General features: G+C 57.5%; 9 protein-coding genes across 9 annotated transcripts; 4 read left to right on the top strand and 5 right to left on the bottom strand.

Moving 5' to 3' along the window:
• The first annotated feature begins 519 nt into the window (after window positions 1-519).
• On the top strand, window positions 520-4472 carry FA10DRAFT_237467 (kinase-like protein). Its single transcript, XM_025519111.1, has 3 exons — window positions 520-686; window positions 746-1270; window positions 1334-4472. The coding sequence occupies exons 2-3, from the start codon at window positions 752-754 to the stop codon at window positions 4370-4372; spliced, it is 3558 nt and encodes a 1185-aa protein (XP_025381036.1). The 5' UTR covers window positions 520-686; window positions 746-751; the 3' UTR covers window positions 4373-4472.
• Window positions 4423-6848, bottom strand: FA10DRAFT_264429 (hypothetical protein). The gene is made up of 4 exons (XM_025520645.1): window positions 5752-6848; window positions 5558-5691; window positions 5184-5498; window positions 4423-5124 (listed from the first exon to the last, which is right to left on the bottom strand). Exons 1-4 carry the CDS (start codon window positions 6488-6490, stop codon window positions 4630-4632), a joined length of 1683 nt encoding a protein of 560 aa, XP_025381035.1. The 5' UTR covers window positions 6491-6848; the 3' UTR covers window positions 4423-4629.
• Window positions 6829-8709, top strand: FA10DRAFT_32915 (hypothetical protein). The gene is made up of 6 exons (XM_025525440.1): window positions 6829-6937; window positions 7037-7214; window positions 7279-7288; window positions 7353-7405; window positions 7464-7521; window positions 7587-8709. Exons 2-6 carry the CDS (start codon window positions 7207-7209, stop codon window positions 8685-8687), a joined length of 1230 nt encoding a protein of 409 aa, XP_025381034.1. The 5' UTR covers window positions 6829-6937; window positions 7037-7206; the 3' UTR covers window positions 8688-8709.
• A 460-nt stretch (window positions 8710-9169) lies between these two features.
• On the bottom strand, window positions 9170-11021 carry FA10DRAFT_291049 (hypothetical protein; the record flags this gene model as incomplete). Its single annotated transcript, XM_025524355.1, has 2 exons — window positions 10478-11021; window positions 9170-10416 (listed from the first exon to the last, which is right to left on the bottom strand). Exons 1-2 carry the CDS (start codon window positions 10830-10832, stop codon window positions 9170-9172), a joined length of 1602 nt encoding a protein of 533 aa, XP_025381033.1. The 5' UTR covers window positions 10833-11021.
• Window positions 11022-11412: 391 nt separating this feature from the next.
• FA10DRAFT_32740 (alpha/beta-hydrolase) lies at window positions 11413-13368 on the bottom strand. Its single transcript, XM_025525439.1, has 2 exons — window positions 12826-13368; window positions 11413-12758 (listed from the first exon to the last, which is right to left on the bottom strand). The coding sequence occupies exons 1-2, from the start codon at window positions 13184-13186 to the stop codon at window positions 11512-11514; spliced, it is 1608 nt and encodes a 535-aa protein (XP_025381032.1). The 5' UTR covers window positions 13187-13368; the 3' UTR covers window positions 11413-11511.
• Window positions 13369-13984: 616 nt separating this feature from the next.
• FA10DRAFT_264427 (hypothetical protein) lies at window positions 13985-15404 on the top strand. Its single transcript, XM_025520644.1, has one exon. The coding sequence runs from the start codon at window positions 14330-14332 to the stop codon at window positions 15320-15322; it is 993 nt and encodes a 330-aa protein (XP_025381031.1). The 5' UTR covers window positions 13985-14329; the 3' UTR covers window positions 15323-15404.
• Window positions 15365-16829, bottom strand: FA10DRAFT_248212 (4-hydroxybenzoate polyprenyl transferase). Its single transcript, XM_025519482.1, has 4 exons — window positions 16379-16829; window positions 16201-16318; window positions 16061-16146; window positions 15365-16001 (listed from the first exon to the last, which is right to left on the bottom strand). The coding sequence occupies exons 1-4, from the start codon at window positions 16794-16796 to the stop codon at window positions 15451-15453; spliced, it is 1173 nt and encodes a 390-aa protein (XP_025381030.1). The 5' UTR covers window positions 16797-16829; the 3' UTR covers window positions 15365-15450.
• A 119-nt stretch (window positions 16830-16948) lies between these two features.
• Window positions 16949-19242, top strand: FA10DRAFT_264425 (GCD14-domain-containing protein). The gene is made up of 2 exons (XM_025520643.1): window positions 16949-17178; window positions 17253-19242. Exons 1-2 carry the CDS (start codon window positions 16975-16977, stop codon window positions 19164-19166), a joined length of 2118 nt encoding a protein of 705 aa, XP_025381029.1. The 5' UTR covers window positions 16949-16974; the 3' UTR covers window positions 19167-19242.
• On the bottom strand, window positions 19173-21225 carry FA10DRAFT_264424 (hypothetical protein; the record flags this gene model as incomplete). The annotated part of the gene is made up of 2 exons (XM_025520642.1): window positions 20354-21225; window positions 19173-20289 (listed from the first exon to the last, which is right to left on the bottom strand). Coding segments are annotated over exons 1-2 (1550 nt in total), but the record flags the coding sequence as incomplete, so codon positions are not given.
• Window positions 21226-21252: the final 27 nt, after the last annotated feature.

Genomic DNA, 21252 nt, shown 5'->3' with positions numbered 1-21252 from the left:
TGACAAGCCAGAGACCCAAAGATGTTCACGAGAGAATATCGGTTTGGCTTCGCGCTCCCATCTTGCTACCTAACGCTGTGTTTGCCGCAACGCAACATGACGAAATGGGAGTCATTGATGACAGTAGATGCCTCGAGCAGGGGTCTGACCGTCTTCTGTACCATTTTCTTGATTGTTTCAAGCCGGCGACCGCATGCTTGACCCTCTCCCTGCTGCAAAGCTCCGATCCGAACTGTCATAAGCTTCCTCTTGATGACCCCGCAGGCGACGAGAGTATCGCACCCGGCAAGCCCCTATCCACTCCAGGGCTGTTGACGGCATCGATGAACGCGGAGAAGGAGCGCGCCATGTTCGACGCGGCTACGGGGACGTGCGAGGAAAAGGGCCACGTTGCCGGCTTGCTTGTCTTAGTGTTATTCTGGAAAAAAATAGGGCATGCAGGCGCTGTGAGACAGGTCCCCTGAGATTAGAGCTAAGGGGTTGCGCGCGCTCGGCGGGTACTGAAATTGGCTAGCCTCTCCATCATCAGTCCCCTCTGTTGCTCGCTCACTCATCCCAGCCATCATCTCATTACTCACTCTCCCATCTATATGCCCGTTACGACCTGACGACCTGCTCGTTTTCTCCTTTTTCTTTCTCTCCTCTTTGTCGCACCTAGATTAACCCCCTTTCCCCTAACCTCTTAGGTGAGTCGCCTCGCCTCGTCCAGACTTGGTACACGCTACTCACGCGACTCCTATTGCAGCTCGCAATGGCCGCCGTCCGGACGTCGGGCCGGCCCTTGCCTCAGCCTCCGCAGGCCTACGATCGAGAAGCGGCGTGGTACGAGCACGAAGAGCGGATGCGCCCTTCGTACATTGCTCAGCCCGCGTACCAGCAGCAAGCCTTCTTCCAGCCTTCGAGCCCTCCTGTGAGCCCCTCGGCCCGATGGGCTTCATCACCACAGAAGCAACAGCAGCAGCAGCAGCAGCAGCAGCAGCAGCAATATTTCCCGCAGCAGTATGCTTTCCCGACAGGACCTGCAGAACCGGCCTACTACCCCGCGGGAGCGACCTCGCGCTTCAAGCGTGACGGTGGGCCTTCGCTGTCCAACCCCACACCCTATGTTGCCGGCACAGGCGACGTGAATGCAACGGTGCGGCCGCGTATGTCGACCATTCCTTCGTCTAGGTTTGCAAGTCCCCAAGCAAATGGCGCTAGGGGCTACGCGCAAGTCCCAGGCGATGACGCTGGAATGAGGTCGGGCACCGCAAAGGGCAGCGCATTCATGGTGAGACATATCTCCTTTCTGATCGACGCTGTGACCAGATTTGCTAACTCAGTCACTCGGCAGCACAAGGGCTTCTGGGACATCATGTCGCTCGTCAACAACCCCCAAGGCCCTCCCGGCACCGCCGGAGGACCCTCTCGTTTCAAGCAGACGTTCAGCAAAGCCACAGGAGGTTTGAAGAAAGTGACGAGCAACACCTCGATCCCTCAGCAGGCTAGCCCTGATGATCTCTTCTTCTCTGCTGGAGGCCCGCCCCTGAGCCGCTCTTCGCCCCTCGCTCCTCTTCCCGCTGCTTCCAACCAAGGAGGCCCGCAGCAACAAGTGCAGCAGCGCACGCCTTCCCCGGCATCTTTCTACACGGCCGACTCCCGCAACCAAGCCTCTACCGCGACGGCCCCTAATATCAACGGACCACGGGCACAGAAGAAGCGCATCAGTGTCGACATGGTCGGGAAGCCTCAGGGCTTTATCCACGCGGCCCACGCCAGCGATGCTGAACAGGCCGAGGCAATCTTGAGGAGGTGGGGCAGAGATGGTGTGGGCAAGGTCGCCGATCCGGCATGGATCGAGCGTTGCAAAGAAGCCATGCGTGTCCAGGCGGCACGGAATCAGGCAGAGGCCATTGCTCAAATCCAGGCTGCTCTGCACCAGGAGAGCATCATCAAGGAGAATGAAAGGCCGCCTCTGCACATCGTCAATGGCGCCCCTAGTCAGAGCGCGACAACGGCCAGCACCATGACTTCCACGACCGTCACGGCTGGCCACGGCACCATCTCGACGGAACCGCCAAGGACGCCTGGTGAAGGTAGGGGCTTCCCTGGCATCCAAGAAGAGGTTAGTGGCGAATACACGGCCTTGGCTCCGCCCTTGGCGCCTGCCCTTTCGCCATCGCCTCGTCGACCTAGCCCAGCATCAGGCGCATCCTCTCCGCCTCCAGCAGCGCGACCCAACATGATGCCTAGGTCGAACACGGGGGGGACAATGGTGGTCAATCCTTCGCCAGACGTCGCTGCGGCAATTGTTCAGGACGCGCCTGACTACCTTTTGTTCAAGCCAGCAAAGGGTTCCCCCACATCCCCTACGACCGATAAGCGTGCCAGTAAGGCTGGGCAGATTGACGGTCTGCCCGGCGGTGCTGCTGGTATCAATGCTCTCTTTGACAATCGACCTACCTCGATGGTTGTTCGAGACTCGGCCGCGCCCTTGTCCTCGACGAATCTTGCTGCCGCTGTCACGCCCAAGCAGGAAAATCGGACGCTTGCCGGAGAAGAGCTCAATGCCACCTTGGCTGCCAATGCCGGTGCTGCAATGCGGCCGAGCCTGACGACCGTCGAGAAGTCTGTCGCGGCCAAGATCTTCTTCGAGAACCTCTACTACGGCATTCTGAAGAAGCCGAGGGACCGAGACACGCGAAGAGCCGGTCTCGAGGCTGAGCTGGCCAGTCTTAGGATCCCAGAGTCGGCCAAGGACGAGATCCGAGCCGCGTGGATGGCGAACGAGACCGAGTATCTGCGAGATATTCGTGCTCGCGTCAACGTCAACAGCTTCATCAGGCTCAAGACGATCGGACACGGTGCTTTTGGTGTCGTTGCGCTGATCAAGGAGAGGGGCACGGGCGAGCTTTTCGCCATGAAACAGCTTCGCAAAGCCGACATGCTGCGCAAAGGTCAGGAGGGTCACGTTCGCGCAGAAAGGGATCTCATGACCAGCGCCAGCGCCAGCGCAAGTGCAAAGTGGATCGTCAAGCTCGTGTACAGCTTCCAGGATGTCGACCACCTCTATCTCATCATGGAGTTCATGGGTGGCGGCGACTTGCTCAATCTTTTGATCGAAAAAGACATTTTCGCCGAAGATTTTGCTCGCTTCTACGTCGCCGAGATGATCCTCTCCATCCACGAGGCTCATCGACTTGGCTACATTCACCGAGACATTAAGCCGGACAACTTCCTCTTCACCTCGCAAGGCCACATCAAGCTAGCCGACTTTGGTCTGTGCCAGAGCTTCCACTGGGCACACGATGGTGCCTATTACGACCAGCAGCGCCGTAATCTCCTCAAGAAACACGGTATCGATCTCGAGGATTCGACGGCGGCAAAGAGGGCCGCTGCAGGCGGCGGAAGGGGAACAGTGCGGGGAGGAGCTACAGCAGCGACGACCAAAGGCGGCGAGCTCAACGACAAGGAACTCAACGACGTCATGAGCGATCGTAACGAGGATGGAACACCACTGACCCATGTTCTGACGTGGCGGGACAAGAACAAGAAGAAGATTGCCTACTCTGTTGTGGGCACCAACAACTACATGGCGCCAGAGGTGCTTCGAGGATACGGCTACGACCAGTCTTGCGACTGGTGGTCGTTGGGAGTCATTGTCTTTGAGATGCTTTGGGGCTACCCGCCGTTCGTGTCCAAGTCAAGGCATCTGACGAGGCAAAAGATTCTCAATTGGCGACAGACGCTCAAGTTCCCGCCCAGGCCCAAGGTCTCGAGGGAGGCCCAAGACTTCATCTCGAAGTTGATCTGCGAGAGGGATGATCGGCTGGGAAGCACGTCGACTGCCAGTGTCAGCCGACCCAATTCGCTTCTGCAAGGATCCCGTCAGCGGAGCGGCTTTGCTGCTCCCGGTGCCTCAACGGCCAACGCAGGAGGGCTCCAGGACGGTGTCGAGGATCTGATGGCTCACCCCTGGTTCCGTGGAATCGACTGGAATTCGATTCACAAGAGTCCAGCGCCATTCAAGCCCGCACTGTCCCATCCAGCCGACACGAAACACTTTGAAGACGACATCGAAGCCGAACCCTTGCCCGCGCCTGGCGCCGCCGAGGCCGCCAAAGGAGGGCAGCCTCCTCCGGTCGATGCTCCCCGGGACCCAATGTTGCGCGACAAGGCACAAGGTCAGCACCTTCTCGAGATGCGCAAGCAGCTCGCCTTCGTTGGATACACTTTCAAGTCGCCAAAGGGCTTCGATCCAAAGGCCCAGCTGAGCGAATCGAAGATCGTGGCGGCCGAGCGGAGAGACCATGAGCTGCAGTCCGGCAGGGGCGACATGCTGCTACGAGAGCCCTCGCAGAGCGGAAGTCGGCTTCGGTCCATGTCGATGTAGGAACGCAACTTACCCCCTAAACTCCTGCTCAAAGCATTCACCGGATCAAGTTTCTCTGTTTCTCCTTTTCTTACTGCTAATGCCAATACAAATATTACTTGAACCCTCTTGGTCGTCCTTGCTGAAGGCTTCTGAGCTCCGAATGAGAAGGACTGCCCTTCCCAACAGCGGCTAAACAAACACCTGCTCACAAGACAGCTCATTTCGACACGGCCTGCATTCACAGAAAGGTATGAAGATGTCTTGTATAATTGAAGCTACTTATCATCGAGGAGGCGCTGACGGCTTCGTTCGCGAGCCTCGTCGACGTAAGCGTCTTTGCCCTCCCTCGGCCTCTTCCGTCCTTCCTCCTCGGCATTCTTGCCTTCGCTGCTCCCCAGTCCAGCTCCCTGCCTGTATATTTTGGCCTCGACTGAATTTACCTGTCCAGAGCTCTCCTTGCCAAGGCCCATTCCTGTCGACCAGCCCATCTTGGCCAACATGGCTCCACCCTTGTTGCTCTCATCTAAAGGAGCGCTTACAGGCTCAGCCTGCGGGGCCGTTTGCTTCTCTTTTTCTTGCTTAGCCGTGGCAGCCTTGGTCGGCACCGCTACCTCCTCCCTTCCGAAAATGGCCCTGCGCTCTGAAGCGCGATCACGGTATTCCTCTGCGACTGGGGCGAACCCTGCGCGTCGCATCGCCGTCGGCGCCTCGGTCTTGCCGGCTTTGCGAGCTTTGCCCTGCTTCCTCGTCGCCGCATCTTCCAGGTTGCGCTGAGGCGGTGTGGTTGAATAGGACCATTCCATCAAAGAAGAGGAGGCTTTCAACTCACCTTGTGAAGGTCAGACTCCTTTGCATGTCGCAGCAAGATGTCTTTTGACTTGAATTGCCGCTGGCACAAGAGGCACGCCAAGCGCCTTTCGGTATCAAGGAAGTCAAAATCGACGGGTACTTCAGCATCATCCTCGTCGTCGTCGGCGCGTCTTCCTTCTGCAGGCTCTTCGCGAATTGTGTTGCTTTGAGTGCCTGCGCCGAGAGGCTCTGCATTGGCAGACGAGGCCTTTGCCGCTTTTCGTCGTTCTTTCTCCTCAACGATGGCCTGCACCTCTTCCGACTTTGTATTCCACCGCGAAATGTGCGAGGTGAACTGATTGATTTTGCAATGTAAGTAAGCTTTGGCCCTTGCCTGCGCTTCGGGCTGCCAACCTTCTTGTTTGAAACGAGAGCAGCCATCTTTCGGTGGTCTTTGCCTACACCGAGGTCAGGTTCAATTGTGGACGACGGCTTATCGCGAGCACTGGCTGATGCAACCGATCTTTTTGGTGTCGACGAGCTCGCTTCTAAAGACTGTTGCATGAGAGAGGTACGGAGACAGAGCAGGAAGAGAAACGACCGCTCACCCTCATTCTCGTCGTCTGTGTCCTCCCCGAAAGCACTATGAATCTTGATTTGGACTGGTCTACCTTTTTCCTCTCCTGAAGGGCCGGGCGCAAGCTTAAGAGAGGATGCTCCTCCTTCAGGAAGATTCTCCGCTGGCAAGGAGACCTTGGTCTGCGTCGGTGGAGAGATCTTTGCGGTCAATCCAGGAGGAGGTCTTGGCGGGCGCCCTGGTGGTGGTGGTCGAGGTTGAGGGTCTGAATGTGTTTCAGCCGACGGATGCCTAGGTGTCTCAAGATAGTCGTGGTGAGTTTGGGGGTCCTGCTCAGTGCTTTTGGCTTGTCGATCCGAATCTCCCCTAGGCGACTGGTACGGGCCATGGTCGACATGGCTGCCTCGCCATCGATCCTCCTGTGAGCGGTGCCGTGCATTCACATCCGGCTGCTTTTGCAGCACATGCCGAAAACCATACTCAGATGATCGACTCTTATCCTCATGTGACGGCGAGCTCCACCTCTGGGGGAAAGAATGTTCATACGGATCTGACCTCTGCGAAGGGGCGTAACCTCGACTAGGTGGGTGTCCAATTCCGAGATAGGGACTATCGTGAGGAGGCCTGCCCGTGTGAGGTGGCTGCTCGGCGGAGGTAGAGTCCGTAGCGCTGGAGGATTCCAAATGCGGTTGCGATCGTCCATACTCAATGGCTCGACCCTGCCCTTGTTGCCTTGTTGGAGCAGTGTAGCTTCTACCAGGGTGGGCCATGGTCGAGCTTTTCTAATCAGGATTCCATCGAAGTCAAATCTCGGTCAGTCTCTCCTCAATATGTAGCTAGTCTCCGTTGAGGAAGGCGAGAGAAAAGGGAAGAAACAGCAAGAACCGATGTCAATCAGAGAAAAGGACCTGACAACTCACGATCGAGCAATCGAAGCAGCCTCACTCTCTACACGGCGCTGGGAAGGAGCACAAGGGTATGGGTGAGACTCCTCTCGTCGGAAAAGGAAAACCGCAGTTACTAAAGCCACACCAGGAGCATACAATTCTGACGGTCCGACTCTTGCGGTCGCTCGCCAGACGTTGCCTCTTCGTTGCGCACCACCAGACTTGCTCCGTGGCCCAAGAGATCGGGGTGAGGAAGAGCAGGCGTTGCTGAGCTGCAAGGGCACGTGAGCGTTCAGCGAAAGCCGGAATTCGGACAGAACTCTTTAGAAAGTTAGTAATTTCCACGTGGATTCCAGAATTTTTGCTCACAGACGCCGAGGTGAACCGGGGGTAGAGGAAAGACGAGGGGCACTGATGTCGTTTGAGCAGACTACGAACACCCACGCTTAAGCCCGCAGGACGACCGACGAGTGCGACGACCAGAACGGCCATTGAGATCATCAGGATCGACACTTAAAAAGGCAGACGAAGAGGAGTGGTGCTCTCCTTGAGGTAGCTCTCACAGACATAGATATCTCAACTCTCTGAGAAATACCAAAATGGTCAAGTGAGTGGCTATAATTTTCGGGGAAAATGAAAACCAGTCATGCTGACCATGACCGTTGCCCCAGGGAGACGAAGGTTCGTCTTGGTCTAGCTCAACTGATCCAGCCGATTGCCCTCTGCTAACATCATATCCTTGCAGTTCTACGACCTGCTGGGCGTCAAGCCCGATGCCTCGGAGAGCGATCTCAAGAAGTGAGTCCACGAGCTTTGCTAAAAAGGGCTTTGACGCTGAACATCATCGCAATTTCAGGGCATACCGTAAGAAGGCTCTCGCTCTTCACCCAGACAAGGGAGGCGATCCAGAGCTTGTGAGCCATGCTTCTATATAGCTCACTTTCAAGCTGCTATACTGACCGAATTCCTGCCCTAACAGTTCAAGGAGGTGACATCTGCATACGAGGCTCTGTCTGACCCACAAAAGCGTGACATGTACGACCGCTTCGGCGAGCAAGGTTTGAGTGAAAGCGGTGGCATGGGCGGCGGTATGGACCCCCAGGATCTCTTCTCGCAGCTCTTCGGCGGAGCCGGCGGCTTCTTCGGTGGTGGCGGAGGACGAGGGCCTCGAGGACCTCGCAAAGGCAAGGACCTCGTTCATCGCGTCAAAGTCACTCTGGAAGAGCTGTACGTTGGCAAGACGACGAAGCTGGCACTGCAAAAGCACATTCTGTGCTCCAAGTGCGAGGGTCGTGGAGGCAAGGAGGGATCGGTCAAGACATGTCAAGGTTGCCACGGTCAGGGTATCAAGGTCGTTCTCCGACAATTGGGACCCATGGTCCAGCAGATGCAGCAGACGTGCCCCGACTGCCAGGGTGCTGGCGAGCAGATTGCACCAAAGGACCGATGCAAGCAATGCAACGGCAAGAAGATCACTCAGGAGCGCCAGGTCCTCGAGGCAAGGATCGACGTTGGCATGGAAGATGGCCAACAGATTGTATTCAAGGAGGCTGCCGACCAGGCTCCCAACACCATTCCGGGCGACGTCGTCATCATTGTCGACGAGCAGCCCCACCCTCGATTCAAGCGAAGGAAGAACGACCTCGTGACCGATGTTGAGATCGACCTTTTGACAGCGCTGGGCGGTGGAAAGATTCAGATCGAGCATCTCGACAAGCGTGCCCTCAGCGTCGAGCTGCCGGCGGGCGAGGTTGTCAAGCCAGGTGCGATGAAGGTTCTCCGTGGCCAGGGCATGCCCTCGTATAGGCACCATGAGATGGGCGATCTTTACGTCAACCTCTCTGTCACATTCCCCGACTCGATCCCGATCGAGAGGATTGCACTCCTGGAACAGGCCCTCCCGCCCCGTTCGGAGCCATCGAAGGGCAGAAAGGATCTCGATGTGGAGGACGTCGTCATGGACGACATTGACGAGCGTGAGGCGAAGCAGGCAAGGAGCAATGGTGCCGGTGCTGGCGGCATGGACGACGACGAGGAGGGCCCTGATGGCGGTCCTGGCGTGCAGTGTGCCCAAGCTTGATTATCACTCTCTCTTTGGGTTCCCTCTCATTCTCACCAAGACTCTATTTCATTCTCATTTCGATCTTGGGGCTTTCTTGTGCGCCGGATCCATCCACATAGATGCGAAGAAATGTCATTTCTCTTCTCTCCTTCTCAGCGCTTTCACTTTCGCTGTCGGTGTGGATTCTGCTTGGTGGACACAAGCGCGTCTGTGCCTGTACCCACGACAAATTTACAGAGACGATTTGTGAGCTTGATATAATATTTGACAGATTTAACAGTATTGTAGAGATTTTATGGTGAGATTCCTTGGTGACTTCCGCAGGCTGTATGAACTGTCGGTGTCGGGATATGGGGCTGTCTGTACAGTGGTCGATGGTGAACAGAGGTGTCGGCGACGGAACATGAATTCGTCGAACTTGAAGCTGAGACTCGGAGATGACTGGCTTATCGGATTACTTCCTAGAGATGAGGTGACGAATGAAAGAGATGCGAGAAACTTCACCAATGGAAAGGAACCTCTTTCAGCGATTCGTTCTCCCAAGTTATCCTCATATGGCTGAGCGAACGGAGGTAGAAAACGGGACAGTGCTGTGCCATGCGACCGAAAAAGGGAATATACTCTCCGTAGCGCAAAAAGACGCCCCACCCTCCTTTGTAGTCTTTGAAGTTGATGCCCAGCGGCTGCGAGGCCAAGCTGCTGACGATCCTGACGCGGGATCCTCCACGAAGTTGGGTGCCGGGACCCTGCTCGGACAGCTCCGGTGCATCACGCATCTGGATTTCCTGCCCCAGATGGCAGAAATTGAGCCTGGAATTGGGGGCACTGGCCGATGAGAAAATCTCCCGTTCACCAAAGCAAGGCAGGCCCGTGGCGACAATGTCACGCTTGTTGGTAATACGCCAGAGCGTCCTGGGAGGCTCATCCGAATTGGGATGCATGTCGCCATTGAAGACGGCATGTGAAGTAACATCGACAGTGATAGGCGTAGCGAATAAGTAAGCATCGTTCAGTTCGATCAGGCCGGGAGGTCCTAGATCGCCAGGACGCTGGATGGCGCGTGCATAGAACATTGACGCCGTGGCTGTGCCTAAGGAGTGGCCCGTTACAAAGACATTGATAGGATGGACCTCAGTGAGGCCCCTGTTGCTGGCCGGAGAGTCGCCGCCGTCGCTAGTAGGAGGAGTCTGAGGGCGGCCGAACCTGATCCTTTGAGCAATTTCGACGAGGGTGAGACGAATAACATCGTATGGTAGCTTATCTTTTTCAAGTCTCGAAGGAAACAAGGCCTCGTAGAAGCCACGGTGAACACGACTATAGCCACGAAGGAACTCGGGGGCCACCGCCCAGTCGCAGCTGAAGTCGGTCGCCCATTCATTGAAATCGTCGGGTTGAGTTCCTTTGAAGGCGAGGATGATGAAGTTGTGATTGAGCGAAAAAAATGCACCACAGATGGCACTGCTGTTGCTTCCCACATTGGTGACCGGCTCGTATTTGAGGCCATATTTTTGGGCGATGTCAGCAACGAAGTGGTCACAGATGATAGCGTTTGGGTCGTCGCTGTTCACAGGAAAGGGCCTTTGGCGCTCGTACATGAGCGCCGATATAACCAGAAGCAATTTGGCAACATCCAGGTCAAAGTTGCGATCGTACGTCGTGCTCTTGTTCTCCGCTCGTCTCTTTGACATCGTCGTGAAGGCTGCGTTGCTGACCTCTTCTTGCAAATGGGTAAAAATCTCAGGGTAGCCTGCCCACTAGCTAAGCACAAGCTCGATATGTTTGCACACTTGCATCAAGGTTGAACTCACAAGAATTTACAAGCGTTAAGCCCAGTTTGTTCTCGGTCAATTTTTCATAGAGGCGCCGACCACGGGGAAGCTTAATGGCGACATCGAGGACGAGAACGAAAAAGAGAATAACAGTGGTCGTCCTTGCGTAAAGGAAGGTAGTCCAGATGACCGTGGGGTCGGTCCAACTGTGCGGTACTGACATGAAAGCGTCGCCCCATGTCCTGAAAAGAAAACGGAGAAAGTTCCATATACTGCCCTGGACGGTGCCCTTGGGAGGTGTCTTTGAGTCATCGACGGGCGTTGAGAAGCTTTTGAAAGGCTTGAACTTGTCGCCACGCTCAGCAGAAGAACCCTGCTGCGAGAAGGACGCCATGGTTGTGGCAGAGAGGAAGTACCAGCTCTCGTTGAGGAGACGAGTGAGTGGTGTTGCGCGGGACACCGTTTGCGCAAAGGTGAGGTCCGAATCAGATGTTAGGAGAAAGCTCGACGTAAAGGTAGGGTCACTCAATCAGACCTTCATGCCCCTTCCTTATATGTTGTTGACCTCACCACGGGAAGTCAGTCGGCACAATATCTGTAAAGTTAAAGCCCAGCAGTGCAGTAGAGCAGGGACTTTAAAGTTACAATTGTTCCCGTGCCATCGGGCTACCACCGTGCGCGAGCGGGGGCGCGCGCCTAGCGTTTCTCAGGCGACGCTCAAAGGGAAAACCCGCTGGCTGGCTATATGTCACCAATTCTGATCTCGCCGCGTCGCAGGCTGACTGCCTTCGCCATCTGGTCTTGTGTGTGACCGTGTTGCTTATTGCTCGACAGGGGAAAAAAGTTGCTACAACCGGGGCTTTTGGTGGAGGTTAGGGAGTATGGTGGTTACACGATCAATGGTTGTCAAGAGTGTGGTGCTGTCAAAACATTGGATGATGGTTCAAGGAAGATGTGAAGGTGGAAGTCGAAGTGGTCAGAGCTGAAATTGAAATCTCCGGACCTGATTGGCTTGAAGTGCTGTCGTCTACCGTACCGGTGAGGTGACGGAGGAGAAGGTGACACGTGAGTCTCTACAGATGAAAGATTGCCTCTGGCAGCGACTCATTTTTCGCTGTCGTCCTGACATGGCTGAGCGAACGAAAGTAAAAAGCGGGACAGTGCTGTGCGATGCGACCAAAGAGGGGGATGTCCTCGCCGTAACGCAAAAAGACGCCCCACTTTCCCTTGTAATTGTTGAAAGTGATGCCCGGCTGCTGTGAGGCCTTGTCGCTGACGATCTTGACACGAGTCCCGCTCCGGAGCAGAGTACCGGGCCCCTGCCTGGACAGGGCGGGAGCATCGCACAACTTGATTTCCTGGCCGAGATGACAAAAGTTGAGGCTAGAATTGGGAGCGCTGGCCGTAGAGAAGATCGCTCGTTCGCCAAAGCAAGGCAGACCCGTGGCGACGACATCGCGCTTATTGGTGATGCGCCAAAGCGTCCTAGGAGGCTCGTCGGACCTGCATTGCATGTCGCTGTTGAACACGGCATGCGAAGCGACATCGACGGTGATAGGAGTAGCGAATAGGTAGGCATCGTCGATCTCGATCAAGCCAGGCGGTCCAAAATCGCCACTACGCTGTATGGCGCGGGCAAAGAACATTGATGCAGTGGCCGTCCCAAGCGAGTGCCCCGTCACGTAGATGTTGATTGGTTGGACCTCGTTGGGATCTTCGGTGCCAGAGTGGACGTCACCACCATCGTTGTTTGCGGGTGTCTGACGGCGACGAGCCTTGAGGTTTTGGGCAATGTTGATGAGGGCGAGACGGATGACATCGTAGGGCAACGTCCCCTTTTCGAGGCGAGATGGGAAGAGGGCCTCGTAGAAGCCACGGTGGACATAGCTGTAACCGCGGAGGTATTCGGTCGCTAACGTCCAGTCGCAACTAAAGTCAGTGGCCCACTCGTGAAAATCGTCGGGCTGAGTTCCCTTGAAAGCGAGAATGATGAAGTTGTCATTGAGCGAAAAGAATGCGCCGCAGATGGCGCTGCTGATGCTTCCGACGTCAGTGATGGCCACGTACTCGAGGCCATAGCTTCTGGCGACATCAATCACGAACTTGTCGCAGATGACGGCATTTTGCTCGTTGCGTCCCACCGGGTAGGGCCTCTGGCGCTCGTACATGAGTGCCGATACAACCAGAAGCAGCTTGGCGATATCGAGGTTGAAATTGCGTTCGTATGCTGTGCTCTTGCTATCCGCTCGCCGCTTCGACATCGAGGTAAAGGCTGAGCTGAAGACCTCTTTGTGCGCTTGTGAGAAAATCTCAGGGTAAACTGTACACCAACTCAGCAAGTGCGCGAAACAAGAGATGAAGTTTACTAAAAAGGACCGCAAACTTACAAGAATTGACAGTAGTTAGGCCCAAGTCGTTTTCTGTGAGCCTCTCATAGAGACGTCGCCCAATGGGGAGCTTGATAGCAATGGCGAAGACGAGGATGAAGAAAAGTATGACGGTGGTTGTGGCTGAGTACGCAAAAGTCGTCCAGATGACCATAGGGTCGGTCCAGCTGCGTGACACCGACATGAGAGCGTGGCGCCACGTCACGAAGAGGAAGCGAAGGTAGCACCATAGCATGCCCTTGACGGTGCCCTTGGAGCCTATTACTGAGTCATTGAGGGACGCTGAGTTGCTCATGGAGGACTTGAGGATGTCGCCACGCTTCACAGAAGCACTGTGCGGAAGATCGGACGGTACGACCATGGTGAGCCAGGAGAATGTGGTTCTGCTGAGGAGGCGAATGTGCGTCTTTCTGTATTCGTGAGGCTCTTTGCGTCAAGTGGACTTTGAATAGGATGTTGGGAAACGTTTGGCGAAGAGATCGGGTCACTGTTGCAACTCCTCAGACGTCCTCCTTCTTATATGCTGACTGGTCCCCTCGAAGGATAGCCAGCAGGAGATCTTTCGTGATCAGACAGCCGTGCAATGTAGCAGGCGTGTCATGTCAAATTGTCTTGGTCCGAGTGCATTACTACCGTGCGCAGGCGCGCGCCTAGCCTGCCGCAATCGACATTTGGAGGCAAGGCCGGCTGCAATAATTGCCCTCGAAAGCCTTTTGTTCTGCTACTCAGATCTTCCGATGTGACGACAGACATGAGAGGTGCTTTGCAGTCACATAGAATTCTCTGAAAGAGATCTGACGGTAGAAGGCGGTCTTCGGATAATCGTCTAGGCAGCAATATTTAACGCCGCTAATGCGCCCACGAGATACAGCGCCACCATCCTGATGCCTCGCTGCAACACGGTAGCAACCCGCTCCGCTCCGTTCCGACGTCGCAGCAATGCAGAGGGAGAAATGACACTTTCGAAACAGAGTAGTGCGTAGTGTAGTAGCAGTGGAGTCTAGACGGGAGTTGTAAAGAAAAAGGTGGATAAAGCCGGCCAAGGCCACCTCTGTAGTTTAGCGCCGTTCCTGGATTCCGACATTCTGCGCAGCCATCAATCATCCTCTGGTGGGACGCCTGACAAGGCTAGGTCATAGACTTGACATCCTCAGCTACCCGAAGCTTGGCCCACTTTCCCGTCACAATTTTGATTGTGCGATTCCGCGGTCAGAGAAAAGATTGCGAGGCCCAGCACGACCTGTGCTCTGCTCAAGGGCTCCGCATCTATCAACCGTCGATCGGCGTCCTCGCTTTCAAAAAAGCGTCAAGCGTACCTGTGACCAGCACTTTTAATGGAGTCTTGGCATTGTAAAATTCATGTCAGGGAGCCTGTCGGGTAAGTTGGCCGGCGGCTAAGGTGGATCTCCCGTCGTGTGAGAAGCATAAGAAGCGGTCCTCGATCCCACTTCCTTCTCTCCCCCTCTCCCTGTCCGCTACCATCATCCTCAAGGGCTCTGTCAAGATGAAGAGCACACTCCTGTTCACATCGATCCCCCTGCTCCTCCTCGCGCTAGCGCAAGCTTTGATCATAGACGACAACTACACCAATTGCATCAAGCTCAGCTTCTTCGTCGTGCCGACACCCGCGGAACTGGCCTCCTCTGACGGCGTTGTCGCCACACTGTCCTACAATGCTTCTCTCGATGCGCCGACGCTGTACAACGGCTCCTACCTTTGGCGGGACGCAGCGCCCGGCAATTCTGGCTTGGATGTGGGCGTCACTTTCTTCAATCAGTCGGGCGAGTACTGGATCCAGGACGGCGGTGTTGAGAGACAATTCAACACATCGGCATGGTATACCAATGACCCGTCCAAGGACCGGACCTACCTCTTCGTCTACCTCTTCAATCAGACGGGCACCGTAGCCAACTCGAATGTACAGCCCAGCCAGCAGACGCCTCTGATCAACAGCAAAGGAATCTACTGCGACCAGTACTGGACCGCTGACGGCAAGCGCCTCACGCCCTCGTATTCTTCTCCCAGCCCTGGCCACTCTGGTCTGTCAGGCGGAGCCAAGCTCGGCGTTGTCCTCGGATGCGTCCTCGGCGCCTTTTTGCTGTTCTTTGCCCTCGTCCTGTTCCTCGTCTGCCGGAAGAAGCGAACGAGGTCGCAGAGGTGCCAGGAAGCATACCCGAGTGCCCTGGGCAACGAGACTGAGCCAAAGTATAGCAGCACCAGCACGCCAGCAGGAGCAGGGGCAGGAGCACCAGGCTCGTACGAAGCAGGCCCTTCGAGCATGCCAGCGGGCCCCAGCGACCAGCGCGAGGGCCTGCCGTCGTACTTCTTGTCGGCCTTGGGCGCCCGAAAGAACCAGGGTGCACAAAGACCAACAGCGGCGCCTGAGCCCACGGTCACATCCCAACCGACGACTGTCGCATCGCCGCCCACAACTGCTACGTCTCCACCGAATGTTACGAACCCCACGACTGAAGCGCCGCCGGCTTATACCTCTTGATTGTGCCCTTTCCCTATGTACCGTCCATTCATTACCGGGAAAGTGCTGTATATAACGATTTCTGCAATGACTGAAGATGGAAAAGCAAGGCCCGGATAGAGGACGTGAGATTAAGTTTACATGTAGAGTTACACTTGGTGATCATCAGCATTGACGAGTCTCGCTTGAGGCTCTGCCTCCGAGGACATGACAAGATAGTAGTCGGCCACCAAGCCGGCCCAGAGCAGGAAGCCAAGGACGACGTTGGACCTGAATTTGGCCCAGCAGTCCTCTCGACTGTTCAGATCGACGGTCCACAGCTGCCAGGCGTAGTGAGATGCAGCCGCGACCAGCGAGACGGACACACAAGGATGATGTGTCATGAGCGTGTCGAAGAGCGAGGAAGTGGACGAGAAGGAGGAAGGGTTTATCTTGGAGGCGGCCAGGGCAAACAGGGAGAGATGCCCGGCGGCAAAGGCGGCGAGGATCGGCTTTGTCTGCTCGCCAAAGAGGAGCGCGGTGCTCTTGATACCTGCGCCCACGTCGTCGACGCGGTCCTGATGTGCATAGATGGTGTCATAGACGAGCGTCCAGAGGATGCTGCCCCCGTACAGGGGCAGCACCACCGACAGGGCGCCTGCGTCGAGCGAGGCGGCCAGGGCGGACCAGCCGAGGAGTGCACCCCAATTGAAGGCAAGACCTAGTCCGATGGGTTAAACAAAGTCTACTTTCAGGAGAACTACTCAGATGAGAACTCACCAAGCACAAATTGAGGCCAGTAGGTGATTCTCTTCATTAGCGGGTAGATGACAACAAGAGACAGCGAAGATGCGCCGAGAAGGATGCTGACTTCTTGTGTCAGCAAGGGAGCCTGAAAGAGACAGCCTCATCTCATTCACCTGTAGGTGTTGAGCTGAAGCAAGACAGCCAGTCCTGCCGAGAGCTGTCCGCCGAGAAAGACAAGAGCTTGAAAGGGCGTGATGTCACCAGCAGCGAGCGGCCTCGACTTTGTCCTCTCTTTTGGCAAAGTTGGCCTGTTAGCTTGATTCCTCCTCTCCATATTTAAGCTTGACTCACCGACGTTGGCGTCCAGTTTTCGATCCCACATGTCGTTGATCGTACAGCCAGCGCCGCGCATGATGAATGCGCCCGTGCCAAAGAGGACCGTCTGCCACGCAAGTGTCGTCGGCGGCGTGTGGAGAGCTTGAGCAGCCATGGCCAGAGACCATGCGCAGGGCCAAAAGAGGAGAAGGGTCCCGGTTGGCTTGTCCAGGCGTGCGAGGGCAGCGTATGGCTTCAGCTTCGACAGAATACCGCCATTCTGTGTCTTTGGATCCGACGGTCTCGAGATCGAGGTCGAGCAGCGAACGGCGACGCTGGCCCTTTCTATTCTTGGTTGAATGAGCGCAAGCGGCAAAGACCTGGTATACAGCGGTGCTGGATACCTCCAGCAGCGCAGACTCGCCGTCGTCGCCCACCGACTTGCCAAGCTCATCCTCCTCTGAACCGTCTCGACTTGGTGATGATCTTGTCAATACGAACGTTTCTTCCCAAGGCTGGCTCGAGCGAGCAAAGTCACCTCACGTGTAGTGCTCGAGTTTTTTTTTTTTCGAAGTTTTTTGTGAAGGCGCTGAAGCTTCTACTACTGTCCACTGCAGTCTGGCCTGCACATCATGATGGAGCAGACAGGGACGAAGGCTGGCGGCGATGCGGGCCCCACGAGCGAGGCGGGCAGCTCGAAGGAGCCACAGGCACAGGAGCAAGCGGTGACGCAGCATGTTCCTCAACATCAGCAACAAAAGGAGTCGACGAGAGCTGCAGAGGCACCCTCGCGCTCCAAGTTCATCTCGGCTGGTGACCTCGTCATCGTCTGGATGGTGAGCTGCAATTCTTTCTCATAACCCAACGATGGTACTGAATGTGCTCGAATCTGACGTTTCCATCTCCCCAGTCCCGCGACAAAACGCCGACACCGCTCACAGTGACGCCCGGCGCGGAGCTGTTCAACAACTACGGCTGCTTCTCGCACGACGCCATGATCGGCCTTCCCTTTGGCGCCAAGCTGGCCTCGCGAAACCGGCGCGGCTTCGTCTTCTTACTCCGGCCAAGTCCCGAGATGTGGACGCTGGCGCTGCCGCACCGGACGCAGATCCTGTATGCGCCCGACATGGCCTTTATCGCTGCGCACTTGGGCTTGGGACCGGGCGCGCGCGTCATTGAGGCTGGCACGGGCAGTGGCAGCTTCACGCACTTCCTGGCGAGGACCGTCGGGAGGAAACACGAGCAGACGGGCGGGTGGGGATGGAAGGGCGGGCCGCAGAGAAAGAGGCGGCAGCAGGAGAGGAACCAAGGGAGGAAAGCTGGAGGTAGGGAGCAGCAGGACGGAGACGACAACGAGGGTGGTGGTGGCGGCGGTGGCGGCGGTGGCGATGACGACGACGACGATGATGACGAAGAGGAGGAAGAGGTGGAGGCGGAGGCGAAAGAGCCAGAAGACGAGGCTGAGCGAGACATGCTGGGCCTGCTGGGGACTGCGCCCGATCCTCACGTCTCGCCGCGCCAGGGACGGGTGTGGTCCTTTGAATTCCACGCAGGCCGAGCAACGCAGGCCTACCAGGAGTTCCTCGCGCACGGCCTCGTCGACAGGATCGAGCCCGAGGTCCCTACTATGGGCGACTCGACGACGACGACGACGACGACGACGACAGCGCATCCGCACAGCCGAGGCAAGACAGTCTCGCTGCGCCATCGCAACGTCATCAAGGACGGTTTCGGCCTCGAAGACTGCGCCGACGCCGTCTTTCTCGACGTGCCTGCGCCCTGGGACGCGGTGCGGCATGCCGCCAAGGCGCTCCGGCGAGACGTGGCCTGCCGCATCTGCTGCTTTTCGCCCTGCGTCGAGCAGGTCCTCAAGACGGTGGCCGCGCTCCGAGAGGTCGACGGTGTTGCTGCCGGCGCTGATAGCAGCAACAGCAACAGCAGCAGCAGCGAAGGGGGGGCCGAGGCGGGGGGCGAAGCGGCCGCGGCGAGATGGACGGACATTGAGACGTACGAATGCCTGATGCGGACGCACATGAGCGTCAAGGTGGGCCCGGGACAGTACCACGAGATGAAGCCGATCAGCGAGGCGATTGAGCGGATAAAGGAGGTCGAGGCGCGCAAGGCGCGGCGGAGAGAGATCCAGATTGCGAGGGCGCGCAGGGAGCGAGAGGCCAAGCTTGCCGGTGATGTGGCAGGGACGGAGGCGGGGGCGAACGGAGCTGGAGACGAGGATGAGATGGCAGTAGACGACGACGACGAGGAGGAGGAAGGAGGCGATGGTGCTGCTGCTGCTGCTGCTGCTGCTGCTGGAGGATCGCGCGGCACAAAGCGGCCGCACGATGGCGGTGATGAAGACGACCACGGTGACATAGAGCACGACCGAGCAGCCGAGAGTGGTGGTGGTGGCCCATCCAACAAGGCCAATGGAAGGCTGGCGGCCTCGCGCAAGGCAAAGGCGGCCGCGGCGGCAGACGAGGGCGGCGTGCGCATCTATGCAAAGCCATTTGCAGACATGCGCGGCCACACGTCGTACCTGACCTTTGCGACGCTCATGCCGCGCATCATCCGGCAGGAGCTGGATCCGACGCTGGAAAAGGAAAAGGAGGCGGCGAGGCGCAAGGAGATCAACGACGAGCGCATCAGGAAGCGACGGGAGGAGAAGCTGAAGCAGAAGGCGCTCGAAGAGGAGGCGGTTCAGGCGCAGACAGCGACACCTCCTCAGGCCGAGGCAGAGACAGAGGAGCAGCCAAAGCAGGCTGGCGCGGTGCCACCGTCGGAGGAGCAGAAGCCGCCCGAGGCTGCAGACCGCACATCGACCGATTGATAAAGGGACAGTCTGATGTTGCAATTGTCTAATTATATATAGAATACACAAGGGGCAGGGAAAGAATGAGGCTGGAACCGGGAGAAAGAGAGCGGGACAACAGGTGTGTGTGTGTGTGAAGCAAGAGTGCAACGCAGTTAAGCAATGCACGAGTCGAGGTATCCAGATTCGATCTGTGACCTCCATCGGATCCAGACTCTCTCGAGGGCGCGCCCGCCGTCGATTTCAGTCGTGGCCGGGGGCGAGCTGGACCTCGTCGTGGTGGCATTCGTCGTGTTGGCGCTGCTCTCTCCGCTGATGATGTCGCTCGCCCACATCGACGAGCCATAGGTTGGGTGGTTGTACGTCGTCGGCCCGCCCTGGCCAGTGTAGCGAGGCTGGTAGGTCAGGGGAGCAGGGGAATTCTTGCGCTGGCACACGACGTCGCGCAGTGCTTCCCACTCTTCGACGACGATTTCGTCGTCTTCCTCCTCTTCCTCCTCCTCTTCTTCTTCTTCACCTTCTTCCTCTTCTCCTTCATCGCCCTCCCCTTCCTCCTCGTCTCCTGCGTCTTGCTTTTCGTTTGCTGCACCTGTGCTGCCGCCCTTGGCAAGCGCGAGCTTGCGGAGCGAAGCCGTCAGGGAAGACGAGGACGTCGGCGTCGAGGAGTGTTGACCGAGTCGGATGGAGGCGAGAGAGTGGAGCGCCCTCGTCTGGAGCTGGACGCCGCTGGCGACATGGACCATGTTGCTCTCTGCGGCGCCCGAGTCGACATAGTCGGGCCTGTGCTGCTGCTGCTGGGCCAGGTAGGCATGGTAGGTTGTCGGAGTCGGCATCGCCGATGCAGAGGGCAGCGACGACATGGTGCCCGAGATGGCCTTTCGGAAGGAAGAGGCGAGGCTGGCGGCGCGCGCCTGCGACGTCGCGGTGCATATCGTCGTCAGCCGGTCGTTGACCCGTGTCCTCTCGGGTGGCGGCAAGGCAAGCACGCCGTCAGCGCCGGCCCCAGCAGCAGCAGCACCAGCAGCAGCGGCATTTGCAGCCGAGGCATTGGTGCGTGGCGAGACGATGCGGAGGAGGACCGAGACGTCGCGGCTGACGTCCGACTGGGCCCGCGGCGAGGTCCACAGAAAGTGGCGGAGGGCTGTTCTCAGCAATCAGCGATTGTCTTTAGATAATCAGGAGAAGGGGGTTATTCTCATTCTCACCGGGCATCTGCCGGATCTCGTCGACCTCCTCGACGGCCAGCGTGGTGTCGACGACCTCGAGCCGGTTGACGGTGCGAAAGATGGGGGCGGAAAAGTGGCCGAGGAAGCTGTGGGCATTGACGCAGAGGAGCGTGGCTGGCTTGCAGGGCGTGCCGAATGCCTCTGCGGCCTGCGGGGTGAGGAAGCCGCCGTCGAGGGCGAGGTGGCGGAGGCGGCGGCAGGCCCTGAGGACAGACTTGGCCAGCGCCTGCACACGCGCCTGGTTGGCCTCGGAGGAGCGGCCGGTGTGGATGGGGGCGAGGATGGTGATGAGGTCGCTGCTCTGGCGGCACGGCGCGATCCAGAGGCTCGTCACGCGGCGGCCAAGCTCGGGCCGCTGGCGGAGGAGCGCCTCAAAGGAGACGAGGCCGGCGACGCTCATCAGCGACACGGTGCCATAGACGTCGGCCTCGACGAGCGGGGATAGCGAGGGCGAGACGAGGAGCGCCTTGACGGCACAGCTCGGCGAGATGCGGCATAGGTGGCCGAGGATCAGGAGGAGGATGTCGATGGGCAGCGATGCGGCCGCTGCGGAAGTCGCCGCTGAAGCCGCCGCTGAAGCCGCCGCTGAAGCTGGCCCTTTCGCGCCTCGTGACCCCCCGCCGGTCCTCATCGCGGCCGGTTCACCTTGGATCGTCGTCGTTGTCGCGCCGTGCTTCTGGTGCCTCATGCTGGGGTGCTTTGATATGTGTAGTCCTCCCACGCGTGTGTGCAATGGGTCCAGCTACGATACGAGGGCGATGGAGCACAGCATGACGGAGAGGCCGGGATGAGCGGCGCCTCGCGTGATCAGTGCAGAGACGTCGTAGTAGTAATAAAAAGTAGTAGCGGGGAGGCCGTCGTAAAGGAATCTTTAGTCT

Source organism: Acaromyces ingoldii (assembly GCF_003144295.1).
Source record: "Acaromyces ingoldii strain MCA 4198 unplaced genomic scaffold FA10scaffold_1, whole genome shotgun sequence".
NCBI lineage: Eukaryota > Fungi > Basidiomycota > Exobasidiomycetes > Exobasidiales > Cryptobasidiaceae > Acaromyces > Acaromyces ingoldii.
This window is presented reverse-complemented; position numbering and strand designations above follow the sequence as displayed.